Source organism: Cervus canadensis, chromosome 21 (assembly GCF_019320065.1).
Source record: "Cervus canadensis isolate Bull #8, Minnesota chromosome 21, ASM1932006v1, whole genome shotgun sequence".
NCBI lineage: Eukaryota > Metazoa > Chordata > Mammalia > Artiodactyla > Cervidae > Cervus > Cervus canadensis.
In genome coordinates this window covers 13,726,504-13,753,110 of record NC_057406.1, presented here as the reverse complement: position 1 = coordinate 13,753,110, position 26,607 = coordinate 13,726,504, and the positions used below count along the sequence as shown (strand labels likewise).

At 49.0% G+C, this 26,607-nt stretch overlaps 1 protein-coding gene and 1 long non-coding RNA gene across 3 annotated transcripts in view; one reads left to right on the top strand and one right to left on the bottom strand.

Moving 5' to 3' along the window:
• CCND2 (cyclin D2) overlaps window positions 1-2,185 on the bottom strand; it is a 28,390-nt gene extending 26,205 nt beyond the window's left edge. Inside the window, exon 1 of the mRNA XM_043441606.1 lies at window positions 1,683-2,185. Coding sequence (XP_043297541.1) covers window positions 1,683-1,877 — 195 coding nt within the window. The 5' untranslated portion in view covers window positions 1,878-2,185. The remainder of the gene's footprint in view (window positions 1-1,682) is intronic.
• On the top strand, window positions 486-26,375 carry LOC122424009. Of its 2 annotated transcripts, none has more exons than XR_006264269.1 (3): window positions 486-917; window positions 25,081-25,266; window positions 25,383-26,375. It is a non-coding gene; the product is annotated as an uncharacterized LOC122424009 (long non-coding RNA). The 2 variants fall into 2 exon arrangements; XR_006264270.1 differs by lacking the exon at window positions 486-917 and adding an exon at window positions 4,935-5,641.
• The last annotated feature ends 232 nt before the right edge of the window (window positions 26,376-26,607 follow it).

The following is a 26,607-nucleotide window of genomic DNA, read 5'->3' as shown; positions in this document are numbered from 1 at the left end:
TATCAGGAAAGGAGGAAGAAAGGGAAATCGCACAATCTAGGGAAATGACAAAAATATTGAATTTGGGGGGAGGGGAGGGGAGTAGAATAAGCGATAAGAATGAAGACAAGGAAATTGGGGGCAATCTACATGGCCATCCGCGCGGGGGTCCTCCCCGGGAGCTTAAAATCTCAAAGGAGAGGGGGGTTAAGGACCCCGAAGCCGAGGGCGCAACAGCGCCGGCCCCGCGGGCCCCGTGGGCCGCTCACTACTCCGGGCGCTCGCACTCACTCACTCTCTTTTTTGGATTTCGTCATCTTTTCAAAAAATCAATAAAAATATTCTGGAGGCTCCGGGGGTCTCGTTCTTGGTCTCATTCGGATCCCCAGACCCTGCTCTATCATTCCCGACAATTGAAAAAATTGTCGGGAGGGGTCCTCGCGGCCCAGGGGCCGCATTTGGGGGGGTGGGTGGGGAGAGGTGGGGAAGCGGGGGGAGGGCGGAGGGAGCGAGCGCCGCGCAGCCTGGGCGGCCGGAGTCGGAGCAGGGGAGACGGGTTCAAAAAATAATTAAAAATCGAGGAAATATCCCAGAAAAGCCCTTTCGCCGTGAAAACCCCGCAGAGGACCCAGGCTTCCCGCAGCGGAGGTTTGGGGCGCCGGGAAGGTCTGGAGCGCGACCCCTGGGGCTTCGGATCCCGAGGGGAAACTTGCAGGGGAGAGCGCGGCGGCGGGAGTGTCCGGCCGCGGCCCACAAGGGCAGAGGCCGGGGACAGTGGCGAAGAGCTGGGGGACGCTCGAGGACGGGGAGCCGCCGGAGAGAGGCGCGGGGGGCTCCGGCCTTTCCTTCGGGGGGGGGCCCGCTATCCCCCCTGCACACACCTCCTCCCCCTCCCACCCCACCCAGATCTCCGCACCCAGGAAACTGAAGGCCGAACCGTAAGTAACCTTCACGAGGGGGCGGGGTGGGTGATGGGGGGGCGAGGGCGCCATCAGGAGTGGGGGGACCGGGGTCGTGGGGTGCGAGGGGGAGCAGGCGACGCGTCCAGCCTCTCCACCCCCGAGTTTACAAAGCAACATGGCGAAACCGCGGCAGGTCCGGAGCCGTGCAGACGTGGGCACACGGCAAGGGTTCGGAGCAAGGGGAAAGAAGTGCTTCTTCTGGGTTCCCCGAAAACACACGTTTCTTCAGTGTGACTTCCGGGGCTCCTGAATTCCCCGTTTCTCTGCTCCCTCCGCCCTCCCCCTCCCCCCTCAAGTGCCAACGCGGAGTCCCGACCACATGCGGGGACCCGAGGCTGGGACCCATTTGCCCTGGCCTGGGGGCGGGGGCGCAGCTGATTTTTTAACTTCGGGGTTCACCCTCCTATTCTCTTCTTCAAGGCACCGAAAGCAGCCTCGGCTTAGCAAAAGGTCGCGGCGGGGGTGGGTGCCGGTGGGAAGAGGTGGCAGCCACATGCAGGCACACGCGCTCGGGATGCTCCCCAACCCCCCCCCCCCGCCCTGGGACAACCTCGCTGCTCTCCCCCTCCCCCCGGGAATCTTGCACCCCCCCGCAAGGAACCGAGAGGAAGCCACGCGTCTCGCCGAGGGCGCGGGGGTAAGCTCTGGCGCAGGAGTGGGGAGGCGGGCTCCCAAGGCTGCCCTCGCCCAGGTTCGGGGACCCGGCGCGGGGGCCGAGGGAGCGCCTGCCTGCAGCCCTACCTCCAACATCCAGGTGGCCACCATCCTGCGCATGTAGGGCTGAATGTCCTTCTGCACGCACTTGAAGTAGGAGCACTGGGGCAGGTAGCGCTCCTCGATGGTCAGCAAGTTCTGCAACACGCGGTCGTCGTGGAGCAGGTTGGCGTCCGGCACAGCCCTGCGGACCGGCTCCACCTCACCGCACAGCAGCTCCATGGCCAGCGGGCTACGCGCTCGCGCCCCTGCGATCTCCGGACTGGAAAAGTTGGGGGGTTTTTTGGGAGGGGGAGGGGAGAGGATTCCCCGTACCTCCTTCCTTTGGCTAAATAAGGGTTTTTTTTTGGGGGGGGGGAGAGAGTTAAGGGCAGAGAGAGAGAAGCCGGGGAAGAAGAGTGAAAAGGGATAGGATGGGCGGTGGGAGAGGAGCGCCCCGGGGGCGGCTGACTCTCTCTGCCCTCCCCTTCAAACTTGTCTGCTCTCCCCAGCTCGCTCGGCTCTCCGCTCGCCGAGGCAGTGACGCAAACTGGCTGGGCAGTTACTTCTCCTCCCTCTCGCCTCACCCCCCTCTCCGGTTCCTCCTCCCCTTCCCTCCCCTCCCGGTCCTCCCCTCCTCCTTCAGTCTCTCCCTCCTTTCCCCTCTTGTTATTAAGGAGAACAGCAGCTGGCCCGACCAAACTTCAAACGCGGTCCCCCGCGCCGCCCCCCACCCTCTCCCTTAGCTCTCCAAGGCCCTCTCCCTCCACCAAGCCAGGGGCCCAGGAGAGGGGAACCCACCAAAAAACAAAAAAAACCCACCGATCCCTACTCATTCCCTGTAATTGCAGCACATTCTGTAGGTGCATCCCGCCAAAAATACGACCCTCCGACTCTGGCTTCCTCAAACATGATCGCCACACTCCAGCCCACGAATTTAAGATCCAGGAATGACGGGTGGGTGAGCTGAAGATGAGGTGGGCTCAGACGATTGAGAAATAAGATCCCTTATATGAGCCCGAAGGAGGGCGATTTTGGAAAACAGTTAACTTTGCATACCCAGAGGGAAAGGGTATGTATGGCCCTGAACTGTACGTTCTTGATCATTTTCAGCCGGTTTCCGAAACCCGATTCTAGGGACCGAATACATTACCCCCCCATCTCCGCCCCGTGCCACCGCCCTCCCCCCCCCCGAGATGTGTGGGGAGAGGAAGAAGGCGAAGGGGTGGGTGTTCGGAGGGAGGGGGCGCTTCTTCGACGTGGGAGAATGTGACCTAGGAGCAGAAACCCTCCCGTTCTTGGGGCGCCGCAGGCGCCACTGGGAGACGCGGGGAGGCGCCCCGAGCCGCCGCAGGCCGGGGGCAGGGCTACCAGCGGTTCCGCCGCGGCCAGCGGCCACGCAGGAAAAACCCGCTTCCTCGCCCTGCATCTGCTGACAAGCCGCCCGAGGTGTCTGCGCCGAGCGTGGCCACACTGATACAGCTTTCTAGGAAATAGCCCGGGGAGGGGGGGGGGGCGGGGAGGGGGACGAGAGAGGGGGTAGGTTGGGCTCCCTGTCTCTCCCCCAGCGCAAACGACACCACCCCTTCGTTTCCTCCCAGGCCCAAGATCTCCCACCCCGGGTCCCTCGCCGGCACCCTCGCGGACCCTCCGGGTTCACGCCTACATCGCAGCCAGGGCTTTCTCCCCGAGAGCTGGACTGCGGTGGAGACGCGGTCGGCTCCGACACGTGCTCCGACGCATCCTCTGGTCAAAGCCGCTTTGGGAGGGGATCCGGGGGCGTTTCCTCACCTCCTTCCTCCCGCCACCACCCCCCCCCCCACCACCCTGCCCTCTGTGATATTTCATTCCAAGGGGCAAAGGAACGGGCCCTGCGTCCTGGGTGCTGGCCGAGCTGGCACGTGCGGCGAGCGCCGCGTGGGTCGGGGCTCTCGCGACACCCCGAGGTCAGCCCAGCACCTCCCTTGCTGAGCAAGGAGGGTCTCAGAACCGGGGCACGGAGGGCGAGTGTGAGCGGGGGGGATTGCGGGATGGGTGAACCAGGCGAGCGGTTCCCCGAAAGGAGGGGGAGGTGGAAGGGAGCGCAGGGAGCGCGCAGAAAACCAGAGGTGCGAGCGATTAACTCCGGCCCCGGGGCCAGCCCCTTTCCACGAGGGTGGGGCGGAAGGGGTGGGTGGGTGGGTGGCTGAGTGGAGGGGGCTATCGCTTTAAAAGGGTGAGTAAGAGTTTGGGGCGCCGTCTCCCCTCCCTCTATTTGCATAGCCAATAGCTCTGGGTCTCCTGCTACTGCGCGCTGATTGTTACCGGGCAGATTACTTTTTTTTTTTTTTTTTTTAGTAGGACGCGTTCCCCGCTACATCAAAAGGAAGCCAAGGAAGGGAGGGCGGAGGGAGAGCGGGGATGGGGCGGGCGGGGGCTGGGGAGAGGCCGGGGCGCTCGCGACCTTATCAATAGCCGCAGGAATTAGGATCCAATCGACTGTACGTAAAGAAAGGGGAGGGAAGGGGGCGGGCGAGGAGAATGTCTAATTGCGGTGGAAGCCATTAGCTTTCGGGAAGAAAAAAAAGCTCGCTGAAAAACCCAAGTTGCAAACTCAAAATGAAACAGCCCCGCGCGGCGGGTGACACCCGGGGCCCAGGAGCATGTTCCTCAGAAAAGAGCGGGTCCCTCACAATCACCTATTGATTTCAGTCAACGTGGACTTCCCGACTCAGGCCTTGAGTCACTCCGGATAAATACGTTAACTTACATTTTAAGACCCCATAAAAGACCTACTCAAACTTCAGCTCAGCCACCTTTGAGCGGATCAAAGCAAGCCTGCAGGAGTGGGGGGTGGAGGGGGCTGGGGGGCAGTGGGGGCGAGAGAGGTATTTTTAAAGTATAAATCTACCCCGACAGGCAAGGACAGAAGCCGGCCAGGGCCCCCAGCCTCTTGACATCACTTGATAACTAACCCAGCACGGTCTTTTCTCCACCTCCCTGCAGAGAAAGCATCCTGAGCTCGGGGTCCCCTGAAGAGGGGCAGCGGGGGGCGGGGGGGGGGCGGGGAAGAGGCGGGTGGTCGTCCTCCGGGCCTCGCCCACCCTGGGGAGAAAGCCTGGGTGGCAGGGCCTCAAGTCTCTGGAGCGAGCCGAGGGGCCCCCTCGCCCCTTCCCTCCCCCCAACTCCAAACCCGTCTGGCTTTACAGAGAAATTCCGGCGGGGAGCGGGGCCGGGGGCGGGGGGTAGGCGGTTGTGAAGGGGAGGGGCGCAGGCGGGTGCCCCTCTCCCCGCCGCCCTCTCCGTCCACCCAGAGCCGCCAGTGCGGGCGCTCCCCGCGCGGCAGGCTCGCCCCTTCCAGTTCCCCGTTGACTTCCCCTTCCGATCACGGACTCTATCCGAACTGCAGCCTCGCGGCGAATCCATCCCCCAGTGGTTCGGGCGCCGAGGCTCGGGGTGGGGCGTGCGAGGGTGCGGAGGTTGGCAGGAATGTCTCCGGGAGGCTTGGACTGGAAACTGAGTTTTCCCTTTTGGTCGCCACTCCGACCATGTGTTAAAAGCTTAATTTTGCTTGTTAAAAAGCACACCGTCTCGCACGCGGGAAAAGGCACGTTGCCTTCTGGGCAAACCTGCGCATTTTCTTTCAGTGTAGACGTAGGCTTAGAGGGGAAAGAAAAAAAAAAAAAAAACCAAAACCAAACTTGTGCTCTGGCTTTTAAGTCAAAACTGGTCACTGTTGGGGGCGGGGGGGAAGAGAATGTTGGCTCTTCCTTATTCCTTTTCCATCCCTCGAGGGGGAAAAAAATTCCTACCCTTCGAAGGATCAGTGATAACCTTTAGCGAACGTCAGTTTTATTGGACTTTTATTCCCTCCCTGGCCGGCTCACCACCCCTCGCGTTGTGGAGTTTCGGTTGGAAAGTGTACAAAACCCTGTAGGTGTAGGGTGTTTATAGGCACATTTCTGCAGGAACCGACAACGCTGAGCACACTTACGCCCCAGCTCACCTGGCGGACGCCGCCCAGCCAGGTGATCCCGCCGTCGACGGGAAGCTGCGTCCTCAGAGGGGCGCTCAGGCGGGGTGGGGGGAGGGGAGGGGAGCTCGGGCTCAGGCCCTCCCCCCACCCCTTACAGCCCCCCCTAGAGCGGAGCTGTGTCGGGGTTTTCCCATTTAGGGACCGACAGGCAGTAAAAGCCGAAAACCCGACGGTCGCTTGAAAGTAGATGTTCTAGGGTCCGAGTCCCGGCTCCGGGCGCCCGGGGTACCAGGGAGGAACCGGACGGGGTGCAGAAGGAGCAGCTGGAGTGGGAGCGTGGGGGGGGGGGGCGGTAGCAGCAAGTTAGAAAAATGTGCCCGAGGAAGACCGACAGGTCAGGAACTGGAGCGCACGCGGGCAGAGGGTGAGTGGGTAGGGATGAGCCGTCGGGAGCCCCCCCCCACCCCGCCGCCCCGGCCAGGCCCAGGGACACCAGGTGTGAGGGCGCTTCCGGGACTTCGCACGGCTGCCCCCTCCCCGTGGCGGCCCCGGGGCGCCTGGACCCTGCGGGGACAGAGTCGGGCGGGGGCCTGCGCTCTCCAGCCGCCCTGCCGGGGTCCGAGCTCGAACCCGGGCTGCGTAGCCTGGGGCGGCAGACGTGACAGACGGGGGTCTGGAACACTTGCCGTCCATTCGCCCACCTCACATCTTCCTCCTCTCCCTTGGAAAAAAAATAAAAAGTAAAGAGACCCGAACTTTCCCCCTCTTCCTGTCTGATTCAGCTGCTGGACACGCCTCACGCGGCCGAAAATAGCCCTGGAAATGTATTCGCTTTATTTAAAAAAAAAAAAAGTGACTTTTCCACTAAGATTTGGGGCGGGGGGCGTCTGGCCCGCGGCGTCGGCGGGCCCGGCCTCCGGGAGGAAAGGGAACCGGCCGGCTCACTGCTTCGCCCTCCCCCGCCCCCGGCGCCCGGGAGGGGCCCGCTGGGCGGCGGAATCGCGCCTCCGCTGGAGGAGCCACCACGCGGCTTTTTCGCGGAATTTTGACGTCACCCACACGTGGGGGAAGGGGCTGGGAGAGAGAGAGGAAGCGGCGGGGGAGGGGGCGGGCGGCGGCGGCGGCGGCGTGGCCGGCACCTCGCGAGGGACGCTCCTACCGCGCGCCCCCGGCCGCCGCGCTCGCTGGGACCCGCCGTGCGCGCCCGCCCGGAGCCGAGCGGCAACCGGCTCCCAGGCCTTCCCCACCCTCCCCCCCCCGCCCCCGCATCTTCCACCCGGGGGAGCTGATTTTCAGCGTTTGGAAGCCGCGAGCTGCTGCTAGCTCCGCGAAAAGCTGATTTCTTTGGGTTGCGGTCCAGTTGCGCTCGTTGGCGACATCAGATTGAATATCGCGATTGCTGGTCGCGACGCGCCGCCACCCGGCTCTCCTCCGCCTCTCCAGTGATGGAGACGTGGGTGTGCTTTCTGTTCCCCGGCAGGGAGTTCGGCACATATTTTGACACCAGAAGTTTTTCACGCGTGACTTTTCCTCCCTGCTACCCCCACCCCCCTCACCCGCCCCATCCACTCCTTCAATACCGACTGGCTGATGCGCTGAAAATGACATGTGACGTCTGCATAGAAGCAGCTTGGGACGAACTTTACTGGGTTAGGAGCAAATCCATCTACAACTATATACTTTTCAAGAGTTCACAAATCGGTCGTCAAACGTTTAAGGCGACTCCCCTCCCACCCGCTGGGTACCCCCATGGTGTCCGAGCTCCGGGAGAACCTCCTAGACTCCCAGAGCTAAACACAGCAGTTGCAGAGTGAGCCCAAGTATCTTCCTTTCCCCTGCATTTGGGCAAAGTCTTTTTAAATCTTTCCGTTTGCGGGGGGGGGGGGGGGGGGGTTGATATCTGAACTGTGCCATTCCTGAAACCCACGGTGACAATGCTGAGTTTCTGCTGAAATTTACAAGGAGTTTTGTGGGAATGTTTGGGGAAAAAATAGTCAAATGTGAACTAGCTTTTAACCTCAGTGAGGTATAGAGACTGTTGCAGGAATCAGATGTAGAAAGCTGGGGGTTTCTTAGAAAATGTGGATTGAAGGTGGAATTATTTGTTTCAAATGTAAAGGAGAAGCTTTCTGTTTGAATCAGATATGAAGTGTGGAACTGTTTCTTTTTGAAGATGTCAGACTTTGGTTATGAACCTTCTTCCTTCGTTTGAACACATTCTCTCTATTTTTAACTCATTATTTCTTTCTTTTTCGTTTAATGGTTGCTGATGTGACCCAAGAGACTTTGTTTTGTTTCTTCTGGTGGGAGAAAAAGAGTTAAAATTAATAAAAAAAAATGTCAATACTTGCTGTTGAAGGTCAGTCTGAGTGAACTGTGTTTGAGTTCCTGATTTTTGGTGCCTGATTTGATGGGCACTTGGTTTGTATGTACAAAGGTAGAAAAATAGAATAAATTATTGAAGAAAAAGAAAGGGAAGGAGTCAAAGAAGTGTTTAAGAAACCAAAAAAGACAAATGTCTTTTAACTTTTACTCCTGCTTCACTTTAGACATTTAAGTTCTGGGAGATCAGAGTAAGCATTTTGTACATTTAAATCCTTAGTGAAATATCAAGACTACCCCTACCAGAAATTTTCTTGGAGCAATGGTCATTTTATTTTGTTTTATAAACACTTCAGTTTTGCCCAAGTTCAAACGTTCATTTGCCTTGAAAATGTTCACTTTTCTAGTATGATTGAATATTCTTTCGATTTTGTGGCTTTATTTGGCTGTGTATTAGCTACAACCAAATTGAAGCAATATAAAATATTTCTAACAAATAGTCCTTATTTCATATTTTATTTTTCAATTTTTAAACACAAGGATTGTCAGCATTTGTTAGTCTACTTTATAGCATAGCTGTACAACACCCTGAATTCACATTCTGCAAACTTAAAAAAAACCTAATTAATATAAACCGAAGACATAGTTTTCTTGTTGAGGTTTTAGGTTTTATTGTTGTTCTTGTTTGGGGTTTTTTTTTCCCTGGTGGCAAAATTCAGGAGGCAGATGGAATATTTTTCAAAAATTATTTTCTTGGTGGTCTTTTGTTGGCATTTTTAATTTGAAATGTGGAATAGAGCATGTTTTAAGTTTTATAATCTTCAAAATGTGCACCTCTGGAGAGAGATGTTCTTTCTATTTTGGGATTGACTTGAAAGCAAGCAGTTTGCAGAAGTATGCTGGACAATCCCAGCTAGGATGGATTTACACTCCTACTTAAGTAAGGGCATTTGCTCTCATATGAACTTGAAACAAAGTCTGTGCCTATGCATTATATAAACAACTCTGAAAAGCACAAATTCAGAGGACACGGGTTTGTGTGGAAGGTGAAATTAGAACAGAAAGTCCTGATTTATTTCTGTTAGCCCTCTCCAATCACACTTCCATTGTGATTCCATCAGCTATAAACCAAATAATTTTTTCTTTGTGACATACAGAGGTATGTTCTTTCAAGCCCTATTTAATAATGATGATGATAATAATCATAATAAATAGTAATAATCCACCTGTCTCTTTCTCTTCCAGTGAATGTGTGTGAGCCTGCACTTTATTTTTCTTTAAAAATTGTGAGCATGTTATAAAGAAATGGATCCCCAAATTAGGGTTTTTCACTGGGAAATAACAGCAAAAGCACTAGATTTTGTGCTTTTGAAAATAAAAAGTCACCAAAATTTAGTAGTCATGTTGCTTAAGAGAGGTGGGGGAAAGGCACAGGATTAAAAATGAACAGGAAAAATCCTTTGCTTAATTTACAAATCCTTTCCTTCATCGTGCCCACATATGTTTCCATTTTTGAGAGCAGCCAGGCAGTCCCTTAGGCAAATGCAAACTCAGGACCTAAAGTCTTTCCTGGTGTCAAGGAAGATGTTCTAAAGTGAATGGTATGGGTTTACACAAGGTTTCAGATGAAATGTCTTACATCTGGCATCTCACAGGCACCAATTATTTCAGGATAATGAAATATTATTTTAAAGAAATATTTTGAGGGAGAGGGAGTCTAGATCACGCATCACATGTGGGCAGGCCATTGTGTGTGTGGGGTCTTCCTAAAATCTATTAAACTCAAGAAATTTAGTTGTTTCACATAGCAGTCCATGAACTCCCTTTTGTACAATTTCAATAAACTGGTGAATAGCCTTTTATTTTTTACCCCCTATTTCTGAACATATATTCTTGTTATGTATCTCTCTTTCTTAAATAAAATGGCATGCCTAATTATAAATTTCCCTAACAGAATATAGACTAGGGCTTCAATTTACTTGCCTTTGTATAAGGAGAGTTCAGATAATTACTCTTTGTAGTGTGATTACCAGCAATTTTATGTCATCTAGCAAATGATTTAAGTAAGTCGGTAATCGAACTCCAGTGAAATCTGCTACACTTGGGATGAAAACCATACTTTACCTTGAGAAACCAAGGTCTGACCCTCCATTTAGACACTTAAGACTTGACTTCGGCTGCCTGTATGTTTCACCCAGTGGAGCTCTTTCAGATTTAAGAAACCTGGCTCTCTGCTGTAGATTAGATGCAGTCTTGCTTAGAAACAGGGGAACGGTCGATGGACCCTCATGACATTTTGGCCAGTCATAGAATATGCCTTCTGTGTCAGGGAGTCTGCAGTTGAAATTCTATATAGTATTCATCAAGGTTATTCATGCTGAGCGATCACATATGTGTTAAACTGATAACATCGCAGGTCTGTGCAGAAGTACACCAGAGCATGTCGGAGGGCACGCTTCAGATTTGTAAGGTAGAATTTAAGTGGTTTTAATGAAGGAGTCAGATATGCAGAGGTTTCTGTGCTTAGGAAATTGCCTTTGGCTTTTGTGTTTTATTGTTTCATTTATTTGATACAAACTGAGTCCTTACCAGGTGTCAAACAATGTGCTAGAAGTCAGGGATGTGGTGGGTATGAAGACTGGACACTAAATGAATGTTTTGTAAGACTGGCAGGGAGGAAAAAGTATTGGATAATATAGTCCCTGTCCTTAACAAGCCCACTGTCTAGGGATCAAACCTGGGAAAGAATTAACATCCCATACGTGAACGCTTTAGGAAAGTAATAAAACCTAGAACAGAAGGCATGGAATGAGATGCTGTGTCTTACCCACCTTATGCCACCCACCTTAAGGCAGGGGCATGGAGATTTATCTTTTCTTTAAAATTCAGTCTACACAAGTAGTTATTCCTTGGACTGCATAGTGTTTTTAAATTATTTTTCTTAAGTTATTCTTGAACTGTGTTCTTAATTTGATAATGATTTATTGGAACTTGTTGGTTGGTTATATGGGTTCCATGTCTGGGGTTTGGTCAGTCCTTTTAAAGTACCCAGACTCCTTTCTTGGTACATCAGTCTACAAGCAGTCCTTTCTTGGAGTAGCTGTTTTTCCCAGACCATCTGTTTCTCGTCTGAATGAGCCTTCCCTGCATCAGAGTATTGATTAGCGTTTCACTCCTTTGGTTAGGGAAGTTGAGGTCAAAAGTGGATCATTTATTAATACTCATCCTGATTCATCCAGATGTTGAGAGAGCAGAGTGTAGATGTCTTATTGTGAGCTCAGATGTCTCCTAAAATACATAAAGGAAACATCTTGTCCTTGGCACCATGTTGGTGAGATGGCAGCAGCCTAGAAGTCAGAATTCTCATCTTCTGGTTCCAGCCGTGTGACGTGGGGATAGCTTAAGTGCTTCCATTTCTGATGTTCCTTTCTCATCTACAAAATTAGCTAGCTGGAGTAAAGGATCATAAAGTTCCCTTTCAGCCCTAAATTTCTCAAGTTCCTGTGCCTTTATCATCATTGTCATCAAAATAGGAATTATATCTAATAGCGTCTTTTATGTATTTTATGTTTAACATAAAAAAATCTTAAATTGTGAATTTGTGTGGATGTATTCTCACTCCCTAGGTATCTGGGAGATATTAAGTCCTCATAGATTGAAATCTTTTATTTCCTTTCTATTTCTTAAAGAAATATTTGTTTCTATTTATTTGGCTGTGCTGGGTCTTTGTTGCAGCACAAGAACTCTTAGTTTCAGCATGAGAACTCTTAGTTTCAGCATGTGGGATCTAGTTCCCTGAACAGGGATTGAACCCAGGACCCTTAGCACTGGGAGTGCAGTCTTAGCCACTGGGAAGTCCAGGGAAGTCCCTTGAAAGCTTTTAAATTCAGTATGTTACATAGGTGAGCATTTGCTAAGTGTTGTCAGCTGATGAAAAGACTACTTTCATTGTCCCAAGTCAACGGAAGATGGTAGCCTTTAAACTTCACGGAATGTAAAAATATATGGAATATAGGAGCGTTCTGGTGCTTATGAAAATTCCAGCACAAAACTTAAATTCACCTAGTGCTTACCTCCACATCCCAAACACAGCCCCATCACAGCATATGTGGACATAGTGTTTCAACTGGATGCTCACTCACAGACCCTTCTTTAAGTAGCCTGACTAAGTGACGGCTCAGAGCCTTGTGGGCCTCTTTTCAGCAAGGCTTATTCCGAACTCCATGGAACTCCCAGGGCATCAAGTGACTCCTTGGATTTCCAGCATTGCAGTCTTTAGACTGGACATTCCTCCTTGCGTCCTAACAGCTAAGAGTAAGCAAGGGGAGCTTTCTGCTCTGTCCCACTTTTCATTGCTTTGAACATGTGAGAAATGTCATTCGTTGAGCAAAATCCACTTAATGTAAATTATTTACCATATAAAATTATGTGTTTGTAGACTATTTCCTTCTTAAAAGTGTGGCTCCTGGGGAACTTCCCCTGGCAGTCCAGTGATTAAGACTTTGTCTTTCAGTGCAGGGGTACAGGTTCAATCCCTGGTTGGGGAGCTAAGATTCCACGTGCCTTGAGTCAAAAAAAACAAAACAGAAACAATACTGTAATAACTCAATTAAGACCTGGTCTTAATTGACATGGTCCACAACAACAGCAACAAAAGTCTTTCAAAAAAAAGCCTAGCTGCTGAGAAGGAGAAATTAGTCCTGAAGCTGGCTAAGATTGAAGGCAGAAGGAGAAGAGGGCAGCAGAGGATGAGATGTCTAGAAAGCATCACTGACTCAGTGGACGTGAGTGTGAACAAACTCCAGGAGACAGTGAAGGACAGGGAAGCCTGGATGCTGCAGCCCACAGGGTCGCAAAGAGTCGGACATGACTTAGCAACTGAGCAGCAACAGCAATAAGCAGCTACATTTGGGAGAGTTTCTGGGCGGTTCTATATCATTTTAAGATTTATTTTTTAATTCACTAATTAATTTGGTTAACTGCCACAGAGCATGCAGGATCCTAGTTCCCCAACCAGGGATCAAACTCACGCCCCCTGCAGTGGAATCGCAGAGTCTCAACCACTGGACAGCCAGGGAAGTCCCCTGTAATTTTTTTAAACATGGTGTATGGTGTCCTGGAGAAAGCACTAGACTTGGGGTTATGAGAGGTGAGGTCTAGTCCCCATAATATAGTGGGGTGTCTCTACCCACTGTTTACACCACTATGGGTCAGTTACTCAGTGGCTTCTGCCAGCATGGTTTAATCTCAAACAAGTCAATTCTAAACATCCTGTTACTTCATCCTCAGAGAGACATGAACTCAGAGATAATCCTCCAACCTTCATAATCTCCCAACTTGTGCAAGGGACAAAGGAGAACACATTTACACAATGAGAGATGCTTACATATAAAATCCACTGTTTACCAAAGTGAGGTAGTTGGTACATGGAGGAGCATTTTGTGTTTTAATGCTTTGATGTTTATTTTAATGAGCAGCAGAAAAAACACGCAATGTATCAAACTCATAGTTACACAAATACTATAGTTGGTATTTAAGTTTTAAAAAAGGATCCATTTTTTAAAAAATTAATTAAGTTGAAGCAGTGATAACATAGATACGGTTTTTAAAAATTTGGAAAGTTGTATGCAAATTATTAAAATTTAGGAAACACAGTCCAATTCTTCCTTAGAAAACTAAGGGACAGCATCTCACTTAATATCTATAATCTCACAGCCCGTTGGCGGTAGTCTAGGACTAAAATAGCATACTTCACTTCTGAAATTAAAGAAGTTAAGTCTTTGGATTAACTTTTCGTTTAATGGCTTCTTTTCATTTAAACTATATCATTACAATTTACCCATTCTGCTTATTTCTTCTCTGAGTATTTTATTGTGACTCACAGATAGGTTCTGTTTTCTGAATGGTTTTAGATACTTCTTACTGTTCATTTCTGTTATAATGATTTTCCCTACTTTTAACTTTTGGGCTAGGTGCCTTGCTTTTTCACCAGACCACCACTGCCTGTTACTTTTGCCTATCTAAGTAGGCTTTCCTTTTGTCCTGTCGCCCTTGCAAACTTATCTGCTCTTTTAAGGGTAGAGAAATGTCACTATTTGACTTATCTATCAGTTTTCTGGAACAGCTTCTTTCTCAGGGCTTGTCATCATCTGACCTGACTCAGAGCTTGCTCTCTGAACAAGCTTATCCCCAGGGTGTTTGCCCAAAACAATCAGCGGTAATTGTTTAACATTTCAACTACCTGAGGTGGTGATACCCATTGGAGCTAACAAGAGGCTGACTGAGAAAAGTAAAAGGAAACGCTGGAAAATGTGCTGTCCATATGGGCTTTGAACAGTTCTGACATATTCTTGGGAATCTAGAAAGTCGCACCGCTTGTGCATGGCTTTTCACATACATAGGCGAGACTTGAGCAAGCCCTAATTACTCACCACCAGCCGACCTTGAGCCTCTGTGCAAACAGAAAGTGATAGTTAAGAGCCAAAAACTGTCTACCATTTGCTGAAGCCAGACTCTCCCCTCAACACACACTGGGTCTCTTGGTAAAGCTAAGAGACATTGGTTCAAGGCATTTGTTGATAGGCTTATAATGCTTTAAGATGTAATGTGCATGACAATAATAGCACAAAAGAGTGAGAGGGAACAGTGTTGTAACGGAGTAAATTTTTTGCAAACTATTGAAATTAAGTTGGTATTAACGCATTGTTTTAATTGTAGTCCCCAGGACATCTACCAAGAAAAAAAAAATTTTTTTTTAAAGGAAATGAAACAGGAGAATTTAAGTGTCACCCTTAATAATACTACTCAAGACAAAAGAGTCTATCAATGGAAAACAGAAGAACAAAAAAGACATAATACCTACAGAAAGCAAATAACAAAATGACAGATGTCCATTCTACCTTAGTAATTACATTAAGTATAAATGAGCTAAACAGTTCAGTCAAAGGAAGTGGTTGGCAGAATAAAAGAAAACATGATCCAACTCTATGCCATCTGCAAGAGACACACTTTAGATTAAAAGACATAAACTTAAAGCAAAAAGATGAAAAAATATGTATCATGCAAACACTAACCAAAAGAGAGCTAACGTGGCTATGCCAACACCAGACAAAATAGACTTTAAGACAAAAGCTGCTACTAGAGACAAAAAGAACAGTTGATAAAATGGTTAATTCATCGGGAAGATTTAATAATTACACACATTACGTGGCCCTAATAAATGAGCCCGCAAATATATGAACGTAATCTCGTTTTGTATCGAGCAGGAGTCTGTCCCTGTTGCTTTTCCTCTGGGTGCTTATTTCTGCCTCTGGAGCCTCACAGTGTACATCTAACCCCTGTGTGACTAGAGAGTTCTCCAGATATCTAAAGCCAACTCTCGTGTCTTTTCTCCCTTTCAATTTTTGTGTGACCTTTGCCTTATACCATTTTCCCCTAGAACTCAATTAATGTTCTTTTACAAAGCAATCCATTGCAATGTGAACAGCAGAACCTACTTCCCTAAAATTTCAGAGTTGAAAGGAAACTTAGTTTACGTTTTCCCTAAATCTCTAATTTGATAGATGAGTGAACTGGGGTTCAACTGGCTAGATCACTGAGCTGATTAAGGGCAGATCAACATCCATAATCTTGGTTTCCAAACTCCTTGTCTGGTGCTTGTTCCTACATTTTCTTTCTGTGATAGCTTACCCCCACTTTGGGTACTAAGGAGGGTTGCTGGCTTTGGGTGAAAGAAACTAATCCCGCTCTTTTAGCGATACCTGGCATCCTTCGTCTTGAATTTGCCATAGAAGAAAAAAGCTAAGCGTAAGGGAAGGCACTGCATTGGGCATTAAGAGATGTGGATTCTCATCTTTTTGGGTCACTGACCGATTTCTGATACCGCAGATAAGTCACTTCAAAAAATGATGAGAAATACTGTTAAGATCTATTGAGCACCTACTGTTTACCAGGCACTGCGTTAAGCAGTTTGCCTGCAAGCCTCACCATGTGTTCTGATGTGTTTCTTCCTCAGCTATAAGATAATCGGATTGTACCAAATGTTGTCTGTTGTCCCATCAAGGTCCGGAATTGTGTGACTGTAAGGAGCTATCTATTAGAATATTCTTATAGCTCCTGAGGGTTCATCTTTATCCCCTTCCTTCCTATCCCCTGCTTTCCTGATGGCTCAGACTGTAAAGAATCTGCCTGCAATGCAGGAGACCTTGGTTCAAAGCCTGGATTGGGAAGATCCCCTGGAGAAGGAAATGGCTACCCACTCCAGTATTCTTGCCTGGGAGATGCCATGGAGAGGAGCCTGGTGGGCTATAGTCCATGGGATCTGAAAGAGTTGGACAAAACTGAGCAGCTAACACTTTCTCTTTCCTATTTCCTAGCTGGCCGCGGTGGAGTTGCTATAGAATAATTGCTTTAGACTTGTCTCTACAGCAAGCCCATGAGTTGTGACATCATACTTTGCCCTCCCAAGAGACTTTCCATTTTACGATTTGGCTGGACTCTTACTGGTTCCTTTCTGGGTTTCCAGGACTGTATTCTTTGTTTTCTTCTTCTTTTTTTTTTTAATTTATTTATGTATTTATTTTTGGCTGTACTGGGTCTTCGTTGCTGTGTGTGGGCTTTCTCTAGTGTGCTGAGCAGGGGCTACTCTGGCTGTGTGCGTGGTCTTCTGCTGTGGTTTCTCCTGTTGCGGAGCGGTCTCTAGGGCACGTGGGCTTCAGTAGCTGTGGCGCATGGCCTTAGCTGCCTCGCAGCGTGTGGAATCTTCCCAAACCAGGGATCAAACCGTGTCCCTTGCATTGGCAGGCAGATTCTTAACCGCTGGATCACCAAGGACGTCCTTCTTCTCTCTTGAGCTTCTCCCCATGGGTCTTTGATTCACCTGTAGGCTCAGAGAGTCAAGAGCAAAGTGTTAGTCTCTCAGTCACCTCCGACTCTGTGCAACCTCATGGACTGTATCCACCAGGCTCCTCTGCCCGTGGGATTCTCCAGGCAAGAATACTGGAGCGGGTTGCCATTCCTTTCTCCAGGGGATCTTCAGAGGAGTCAAATAATTTTTAAAAGTTCATTCAGCTTGTATATAGATGGCAGGCAGCAGCTGTCTGACCGCACTGCCTCTGTTACTCCTGGTATAACATGATTCTTATCTCTGAAAGTTGACTGGTTCTGATTTTCCCGCCCTTGCTGCAGACCTAGTTCAAGCCCTGCCTTCTCCACCAACTGAGCCTAGCCAGCAGTCATTCATCTCAGTTTACCCAACCAGTGTTGTCCGCAGTGCCCATCAGGCCCCACCCTGGGGCTTGTGTCTTGGGAGACTCTAGGGCTTAGTGGTTATGAATGTGGGGCCTGGAGTCAGAAAGCCAAAGTAGGAATCCTGGCACTACTGCTTCTTAGCTGTGCAACCTTGAGAAAATTACTTAGCCTCTCTGGGCTGGGTTTCTGCCACTATAAACTAGAGAGGCTACTAGTACTTACCTCTTACGGTTGTTGTAAAGATAAATGTGAATCAATTCCATCACCCCATCTAGGGGTAATCCCTGATTGGCCCAAGCCGATTGACATAATCCCGTCCTTGCCAGAGAGATTGAGTTGGCCTTGGGTATGTGAACTTGACTAGGCCAGCGCAACCTGTGGGACTGCAGTTTGACAACATGGTCTCAGATGTGAGGTCTAGAATTGCTAGAGTCATTTTTTTTTTTTTTTTTAAACTAGCAGGAAGCCAGCCTGAGAACAAAACTGTCACAGGGAGCAGGGCAGAACTGAGAAAAACCAAAGAGAGGTAGAGCTAGAAATCTGATCAAGCATCTCCTGAAGTCCTTCCAACCTTGGAATTTTCCATTGCTTGAGTCAATTACAAAATTCGGTATTTCAGCTACTCTGTGAGGTTTATTTTATCATTTGCAACTGAAAATATCCTAATCCATTCTTATTTGTTGTTGTTGAGTCGCTAAGTCATGTCCGACTCTTTGTGGTCCCACGGACTGCACCACACCAGGCTCCTCTGTCCTCCACTGTCTCCCGGACACTCATGTCCACCGAGTCAGTTATGCTAACAATCTCATCCTCATTATTATTACCTTCCCATGTATATCCAATGTTTTGTTATTAGACTGAGATGTCCTCTGGAGCAGAGACTGACTTGGTCAGCTCTCTGTTGCCGCACCCCCTAGCACAGTTCTGTCACACATCATCTGTGCTTCATGCCACAATCCTCACCGCCCCTGGGTATCTCTAGACTTTGAGTATCTTCAAGGCAGAGAGAGAAGACAGACGGCCAGAGACCCAGGTAGGCTGGTCCCCTGCTGGTTCTTCATCGTCTTACTGTACTAGGATAATAGGAAAGTAAAATGCCTCATTGATCAGCTAAATCTTATTGAGAGAACAAGACATTGAACAGAGAATCATCTTTTTTTGTTTTTTCTCGGTTACCAATGGTTACTATTACCATGTCCTGTTGTTACAGATGAGAAACAGAGGCTTACAGAGTTTATTCAACTTGTGTTGGACACACAGCTTCTACATACCGTGATTTAGGGACCTGCACCCAAATGACTGCATCCTTGTCTCTTAGTTCTCCCTCTACATTACAGAAAATGAAACTAGCAGTCACAGTCGGTGCTTTATGGGTGTGGCTTACCAGGAGAGATGATGGAAAGCTCCATCATTGGACCCCTGCTAAAAATTCGGCATTGGATTGACATCAAGAGATTAGTAAATAGGCACTTCCCTGGTGGTCCAGTGGTTAAGACTCCATGCTTCCAATGCAGGGACATGGGCTTGCTCCCTGGTTGAGGAAGATCCCATGTGCCGTGTGGCACACCCAAAAAGTAAAAAACAAAATGAAGCAACAACAAGCAAAGCCACTAAAAACTTAAAAAAGATTAGTAAATAAAGGTACATCCACTTCAAATAAATATTTAGGTATGTATAATTCATTTTTAAATGCTATCTCATTTTCCCAACATTTTAAGATCATCCAACACCTTCCCAATCAGAGCAGAGAGATCTTTACTTCTCATTTTTCTTTTTCCGAGCATTGGAATTGTGAAAACCCTAACTAGGATCATGCCAAACATACTGTCCTGCAGCTTTATTTTTTTCAGTGAACAGTTGATATAGATCTGCTTCATTCATTGTTAAGTGCAGAAGGTTTTTTAATAGTCGCTCAGTCACGCCCAACTGTTTGCAACACCATGGACTGTAGCCCTCCAGGCTCCTCTGTCCAAGGGATTTTCCAGGCAAGAGTACTGGAATGGGTTGCCATTCTCTTCTGCAGGAAGATCTTCTCAACCCAGGGATCAAACCCGGGTCTCTTGCATTCACAGTTAGAATGTATCATAATTTAACCACTTCCTATAATTAATGGACCTGTGGGCAGCCTCTCCCATCACTTTTTTTTTTTGCTTTTATAAATGATGTGCCATCATTGTACTTTGTTTCTTTGTGCATTTAAGTGTCCATGGGAGGAGAAAAGGCTTGAGACCTTAATGCTGCAACCTCAGAAGTAGTCCAAGATAGAAAATGAACACCTTGAGGTCCCTATCTTCAGCAACCTCACAGTCTATAGAGAGCAAATGTATTCACACATGGCTTTCCCCTTAATATAAGAGCAAGAGAGATAGGAATCCCCTCAGTGTTACAGGAGCACAGGAAGGAGACTGAGGGGCTCTCTTGAGTGGACAGCCGGGAAGGCTGCGTGGAGGAGGTGGCATTTGAGTGCAGTTGCGGAGGATGGGAAGGCTCTGATGCTTGGACTGCCCATCTTCCTATCGTGGCCTGGCAATGTGCCTGTCATTTGGTTGGCCTCTTATTTGGTTGGATGATGAGGGTGAAGATGGAGGGGGAGTATGCTTTGAGCAAAGGAGACACAGCCCCAGATCTAAAGTGACGAAGCGTCCCGTTTCTCAGAGGGCCAAGAACTGGCTGTTGTGGCCAGAGCATTGAGCACAGGCCACCTCTGAACAGCACGGGGATGGAAGGCTGTTGCCGGGGGTGGGGGGGGGTGACTAAGAGACACCCAGGAGGCATTTTGATTTGTCTGGAAAATGATTTTTCTTTACGATGCATGCTGCAGGTGGGGCAGAAAGAGTAAGGACAGAGCAGACAGCTCTCTGATGGGGTGATGGGAGCCAGACAGATGGGTCAACGTTCTTTATAAGTGACCCCGAGCACCAAGGTTTCCTGAGTCTGTTACTGTGACGCCTCTCTGCTTCCCTCTGTGTCTCTGCTTTGAATTCAAGTGAAATCGCCATGTGGAAGACAAACTGCAAAGTTTTAGGGGAAAAAAAACCCACCAACTTTCAGCTGCTGCTGGGTCTGTATCCTTAAAAATTCCCTCCGTGCTCCATGAATTTCAACAGGTAGTTTATCTCTTTTTGTTCCGTAAAACACGAGATGCGACTTTAATGGCCTAACCCCAAAAAGATAACCCGACAGCCATCAAACATTCAGCAGCATTCCAAATAACCTTTCGCTGCAGCCTGCCTTCTACGGGGCCATGTGGATGTCAGACGCACACAGCCGGAGTCACGCTGACATAGCTGGCATGCCTGGACCGCAGTGGAATCTCGGGGGTACCAATCACAGGGCAGAGAGAAGCCACTGGCCAGAGGAAACAATGCCAGCGTGTTCACATCTCTGCAGAAGGAGCGGTGTTGATGGTGACGGGATTGACAATTGCAGCCAGAGGGGGACCATGACCCCGACGCAGGATGGACACACACGTCAGTGGTGCTGGCATGAGGCAGAAGCATTCCGGGGCTCAGGTCATGGCCCCATCCTGCTTCTCCTGATCCCCAACCAGAACAATTAAGAAGACAGCAGATATTCCCTCAAAATACTGCCTGCCTGGAATGCCCTTGCCTCTTCAGGAGTTTGAGAAATCCAGAATGGATAATAATGACCCAAATTCATTCAGCGCTTACATCTACCAGTGTGTTGGGCATTTAACAAATAATTCGTTTACTTCTCCTTACTCCGTGGTTGGTAAAGAGTCTGCCTGCAATGCAGGAGACACAAGAGACAGGTTCGATCCCTGGGTTGGAAAGGTCCCATGGGGGAGGAAATGACAACCCACTCCAGTATTCTTGCCTGGAAAATTCCATGGACAGAGGAGCCTGGCAGGCTACAGTCCATGTGGTCACAAAGAGATACAACTGAATGACTGAGCATGTGCTCAGTGGCGAAGGAGTGTGTGTGTGTGTGTGTGTGTTGTGTTCAACTCTTTGCAACACCATGGACTGTTCCCTCCCAGGTTCTTCTGTCCATCAAATTCTCCAGGCAAAATTACTGGAGTGGGTTGCCATTCCCTTCTCCGCGGGATCTTCCCTATCCAGGGATCGAACCCTGGTCTCCTGCATTGCAGGCAGATTCTTTACCTTCTGAGCCACCAGGGATTGTACTTTGCACAATCCCCACTTTAGGAAGGAGGAAACTGAGGCTAGGAAGGAGTAAGAAATTTACCCAAATTCCATAACCAGTAACTGGCAGAATTGTGGACTTGAACCAGTCTTTCAAAAGCCCAAGCTCCTGACCCTGGCACTCAAGTCCACCCAATCTGTGGCACCCATGGCATCCGCCCTCTCCAATGGAATAGGTCTGTCTGTTTGTCGGGTGGAGAAAAATCCTTCAAGGGATTCTTTTTCCTCCCCTGGTTTCCTGGGGGGCAAGCAGGCATGCTTAAATATGCTGTTCATTGAATCCTGGTCTATTTCGGGACCTCTGGTTCAGCCTGGCAAGGAGTGCCCTGGACGGGGGCCACTTCTGGGGTGAGGGGTGAGTTGCAGACATTTTATATCTCTCTTGAGTTTGGTCATCACTCTTCTATCCAGACTTGATCAGCCTTTCTTTTTTTCTTCCTTTAAGATTCTTCTTCTTGGGACTTCCCTGGCAGTCCAGTGGTTAAGACTTCACCATCCAAAAAAAAAAAAAAAAAGACTTCACCATCCAATGCAGGGGTGCGAGTTTGATCCCTGGTCGGGAGGCTAAGATCCCACATGCCTCGGGGCCAAAAAACCAAAACATAAGTCAGAAGCAATATTGTGACACGGTCAACAAAAACTTTAGAAATGATCCATATGAGAAACACTAAAGGAAAAAGGTTCTTTTTTTTTGTTTTTTAATGCTATAGGCTTTAATGTGACTTACTACATGTCAATTACGGTGCTACCTCACTAACACAGACCAATTAGCAGGCAGCATCTCCTATGGTCGTCCAACACTTTAGGGAAGTAGGTGCTATGATTATTCTTACTGTAAGAAGATGAAGAAACTGGGGCTTAGAGAGGTTAAATGATGTCTCTGGGACGCCTGATGCAGTCTCCCACCCTCTTAACCACCATCCCAACCAGACCCTACACTAACAGGGCCCTCACTCTGCACAAGGCACCGTTCAATACTTCTTTTATAGTAACTCCTCCAGCTCTCACAACAACACCGTGTAGGGGCACTGTTATCCCCTTTTAACAGATGGGGAAACTGAGGCTCGGAACATGCATGTCACTCACCCAGGCTCACCCTGCTGGTGAGTGGCGGGGTGTGTGTTTCACTGCTGACGTCTTGTGATGCAATAGGAAAACGTTCCTCCATTTGGGTTTTGTTTCTCCCTGGAAATCTCCTGCGAGGGAGGGTCCGGGGTAGGATGCCAGGGTTCTGAGAATAGAGTCTCTGAGCTGAGCTGGGACGGGGTGCCAGGGACAGCCACATTTCTGCAGCTCCAGAGATGGTGAGGGCGGAGGGGAGGGTGATGAGACAGCAGCCACAAGCCTGGGGTTGGGCCAGAGAAGGCCTCAGAGCCCACTGGCGGGTTGGCACCCCCGAGCTGGGCTGAGCGCCAAGTGTGGCTTCGAGGGGACCAGACGAACATGGTCCTTGGGAGACGAGAAGGCCGGCGGGGGTGGGCTGGCATGACCTCAGCCTTCAAATCTGAGAAGGGCTGTTCTGTGGGCGAGGGGATGTAGGAAGCAGCTCTCCCGAGAGCCAGGCAAGAAAAAGTAGGTTTCTGTTTGGGCAGCAGCAGTGGGATTTCAGGGAGAAAGAGAACCATCCCCGACGGGGTACAATGCCTGACCGTGACAAAGGGTGGCCGTAGGACCTCGCCCAGTGAAGGGGTCTCTAGACAGAGGAGATAGGCCACCGCAAAGCTGGCCTCTTCACTGTCTCTGCCCCTAACCTTCTGAAATCCCACCATTCTTTAAAGCCTTGGTTCCACCGCCACCTCCTCCAAGAAGCCCTTCCTGACTGACCAGCGCCCGCACACATAGAATTCACAGTTCTGTTCTGAGGATACAAAGCCTGGGTTCTCTGAGGTCCAGGCCAGTCCACACTCCTTGAGGGCAGGAGTCCCCAGAGGGCTGGGGTTCAGACTGGGTGATAAAAGCCTCAGACACTCTGGAAGCCAGCCCAGTCAGTCCAGGGACCTGTCTCCCCAGTAACCCCATTCTTATGGCAAACATACCCTCCCTAGCGTCCATCTGGCCTTGGGCATTGGAGGTCTTGCTGGTGCGATGTGTCCTGGCCATAGCAGCTTCTTGCATTAATGCACCTCTCAGGTGTTCACAAGACACTTACAGAACACTTGGCATGTACCAGGCACTGTTTCCAGGGATTAGCTGATTTAATCCTCCCAACAACCCTATAAGTCTGTGTTACTATTATTGCTGCATCACACAGTAGGGACTGGAGGCCCCGGTCCTCGGCAGCTAAGGACCCAAGTGGTACTGGATGGACCACGGTGTTGAAACCCCGGGCAGGCGTCAGAGTCTGGGATTTGTCTCCGTCTTGTTCTCAATAAGACATTGTCAAGGACGTTCTTGTTCGTTTGTACCTCCTGTAGCCCTTAGCAAATGTCCCTACAGAGTAGTTGCTCAAGAAATATTGGCTTACTGATTGTTCAAAGGCTCTTCTAGTCTGCTTTTCCAGTGATCTGTGAGTTCGGGTGCTTTTTTTTTGGCCATGCTGTGTGATTTGTGCTCTTAGCAGTATAGCCTGGAGTCCTAACCACTGAACCACCAAGAAATTCCTGAATTCAGGTGCTTTTGAAAGGACAAAATAGTAGTGAGTCCTTGCTGGACAAAAACCAGGTACTCCTTGGGAGAAGTGAGATTTCCAGGCGTTTCATTCCAAGTCTTCAGGTTAACTGTGACACAGTAAATATATATATATATATTTGGTCTTTGTCCCCAGTTCCCACTTCCTTACTTCCTTGGAGTTTCCCGAGCGATAGGAGTGTCTTCTGTTCTCATGAGGCCACTCTCGGAGGTGGGGGGACGGTCGCTAGAGAGTTTCAGGATGGGGCTAGTCACGAAAGAGACCAAGGTTAGAGGGTTGGAACTTTGGGTCCCATCCCTCCTCCTCCTGATGGGGAGGAGGCTGGAGATTGAGTTCATCACCCATGGCTGATGACTTAACCAACCACGCCTGGGAAGGCAATGCAACCCAGCTCCATGGGGACAGAAGGTTCCATGCTTGGGACGCTTCCAGACCACACCCTCTGTACGTCTTCATCTGGTTGTCTGTTTGGATCCTTTATAATATCCTTTATGTGCGTGCTAAGTCGCTCTGGGGGTGTCCGACTCTTTGCAACACCACAGCTCCTCTGTCCGTGGGGTTCTCCAGGCAGGAATTCTGGAGTGGGTTGCCATGCCCTCCTCCAGGAGATCTTCCCCACTCAGGGATCAAACCCAAGTCTCTTAAATCTCCTGCACTGGCAGTTGGGTTTTTTACCACTAGCGCCACCTGGGAAGCCCGGAATTGTTCATTAATAAACCAGTAATAGTGTGTAAATTGTTCCAGAGCTCTGTGAGCTGCTCTAGGAATGATCAAACCCCAAGAGGAGGCTGTGGGAACCCCTGAATTTATGGCCTGTTGGTCAGGAGTCCAGGTGGCACCCCATCTGAGCTGGGCAAGTCTTGTTGGCTGAGCTCGTCACCTCAGGGTCTATGCTAAGACCCTGTGGTCACTGTCAGAACCAAATTGACTTGTCGGACCCCCAGTTGGCGTCAGGAGAGTTGGTTGGCGTGGGGATAAAGCCCATATATTTGGGGTCACACGTACAGTGAATGAATGCAGTCCATCGTGGCAGAGAAAAATGGGAAGACAGCCCACATCAATTGGTTGATAGACTCAGCCAAACCAGAACATTGTGTTAGCTGCTCTCCTGTCCTCCGCTTGTAGGAGGATATATGATGAAGCTGGCTCCTATGAGGATTGATGTTGAACATTCACCTTTCAGAAGATGCCCGGCAGACTGGACTTGATCTCTACCCACTCTGCCTACAATCTCCAGTCCGGGGCAGTCAGACCTGATGCTCAGTGGTGACCTGAAACCAGAAGAAACCTCTCGCCAAGCTCACCAAGAAGGTAATATTTGTTCCTCCGTGGTGGTTAAGCTAGGAAAGCAGACGCCTGGCTTTGAGTGTTTTTTTTTTTTTTTTGTAATGAGATTTGAAACCTAAAGGATTATTTTTTTTTTCCAGATTATCCTTAAGCTCTTAGAAATGGAGTTTGGAAGAACTTCTCCAGACTCTGTAGGTGTTGGTCAATGGACCTTAACAAACAGATGGAAAAGCCAGGAAGAAATTGAAGCAGAAGGGACACCTTCACCAAAATATTTGTTATACTGACCCAGACAATTTCCCCAGGTGATTCTTTAAATTGAGAGCATTTTGGATACATTGTAAATGACTTCGTTCACTTGAAAGTGAGATTTGTGTGTTCCATTCAGAGAACCTGGTGAAGTGTAACTGATTTTGAAATCCTCGAAGATCATATCATGTTCAAGCTGAAAGGAGCATTTCAGTCTCATCGCCCCCGTTTACCGGAGAAATGCCACAGCAACCTGGAGATATGAAGGGATGGTGGCAGCACAAAGCTTTGTCCGCTGCAGGCCGTCCAGTTTCCAGCCTCCTCCCAAAACTGGGCACCTTCTTTGCATCCCAGCTACCTGACTGTCCTGGTTAGGACTCTCTACATGGTCCTCAGCTGCCCTCATGGATGCTTAATCATTAATACCCTTCTGGATTTTTTTTTTTGGTATTGTTTTTATGGAAAGTTTTCAGACATAAAGGTAGAGAATACAATATAAATAACTCCCATGTGCCCTCACCCAGCTCCTACAATTATTAACATATGGCCAACCTTCTTTTATCTATACCCAGCTCCAGATTCCACTCCTGCAATGAAGATTTTTAAAGCAAATCCAAACATCATGCGATATCATCTGTAAACACTCCGCGTGCACCCATGGAAGAACTCTCCCATGTGTTTGTACCTACATATCTGCAATACGATGATTATAACTAAGAAAATGAAAAGTGACTCAATATCCAATTTTCCCCCACTGTTTGCCTGTCGCTCTTGAGCAATTGATCTGTTAGAATAAGGGTGCAGTGGAAATTTGGGTCCCAGTACTCATTCAAAGTTCTTGCATGAGGTTGTTGAATGAGAGGAAATAAATTACATAATAAAGACGTGCACTATGTCCTAAGTTGCTTTAGTCATGTCTGACTCTGTGCAACCCTGTAGACTGTAGCCTGCCAGGTTCCTCTGTTCGTGGGATTCTCCAGGCAAGAATACTGGAGTGGGTTGCTATGCCCTCCTCCAGGGGATCTCCCCATCCTAGGGATCAAACCAACATCTCTTATATCTCCTGCATTGGCAGGCAGGTTCTTTACCACTAGCGCCACCTGGGAAGCCCTTAAT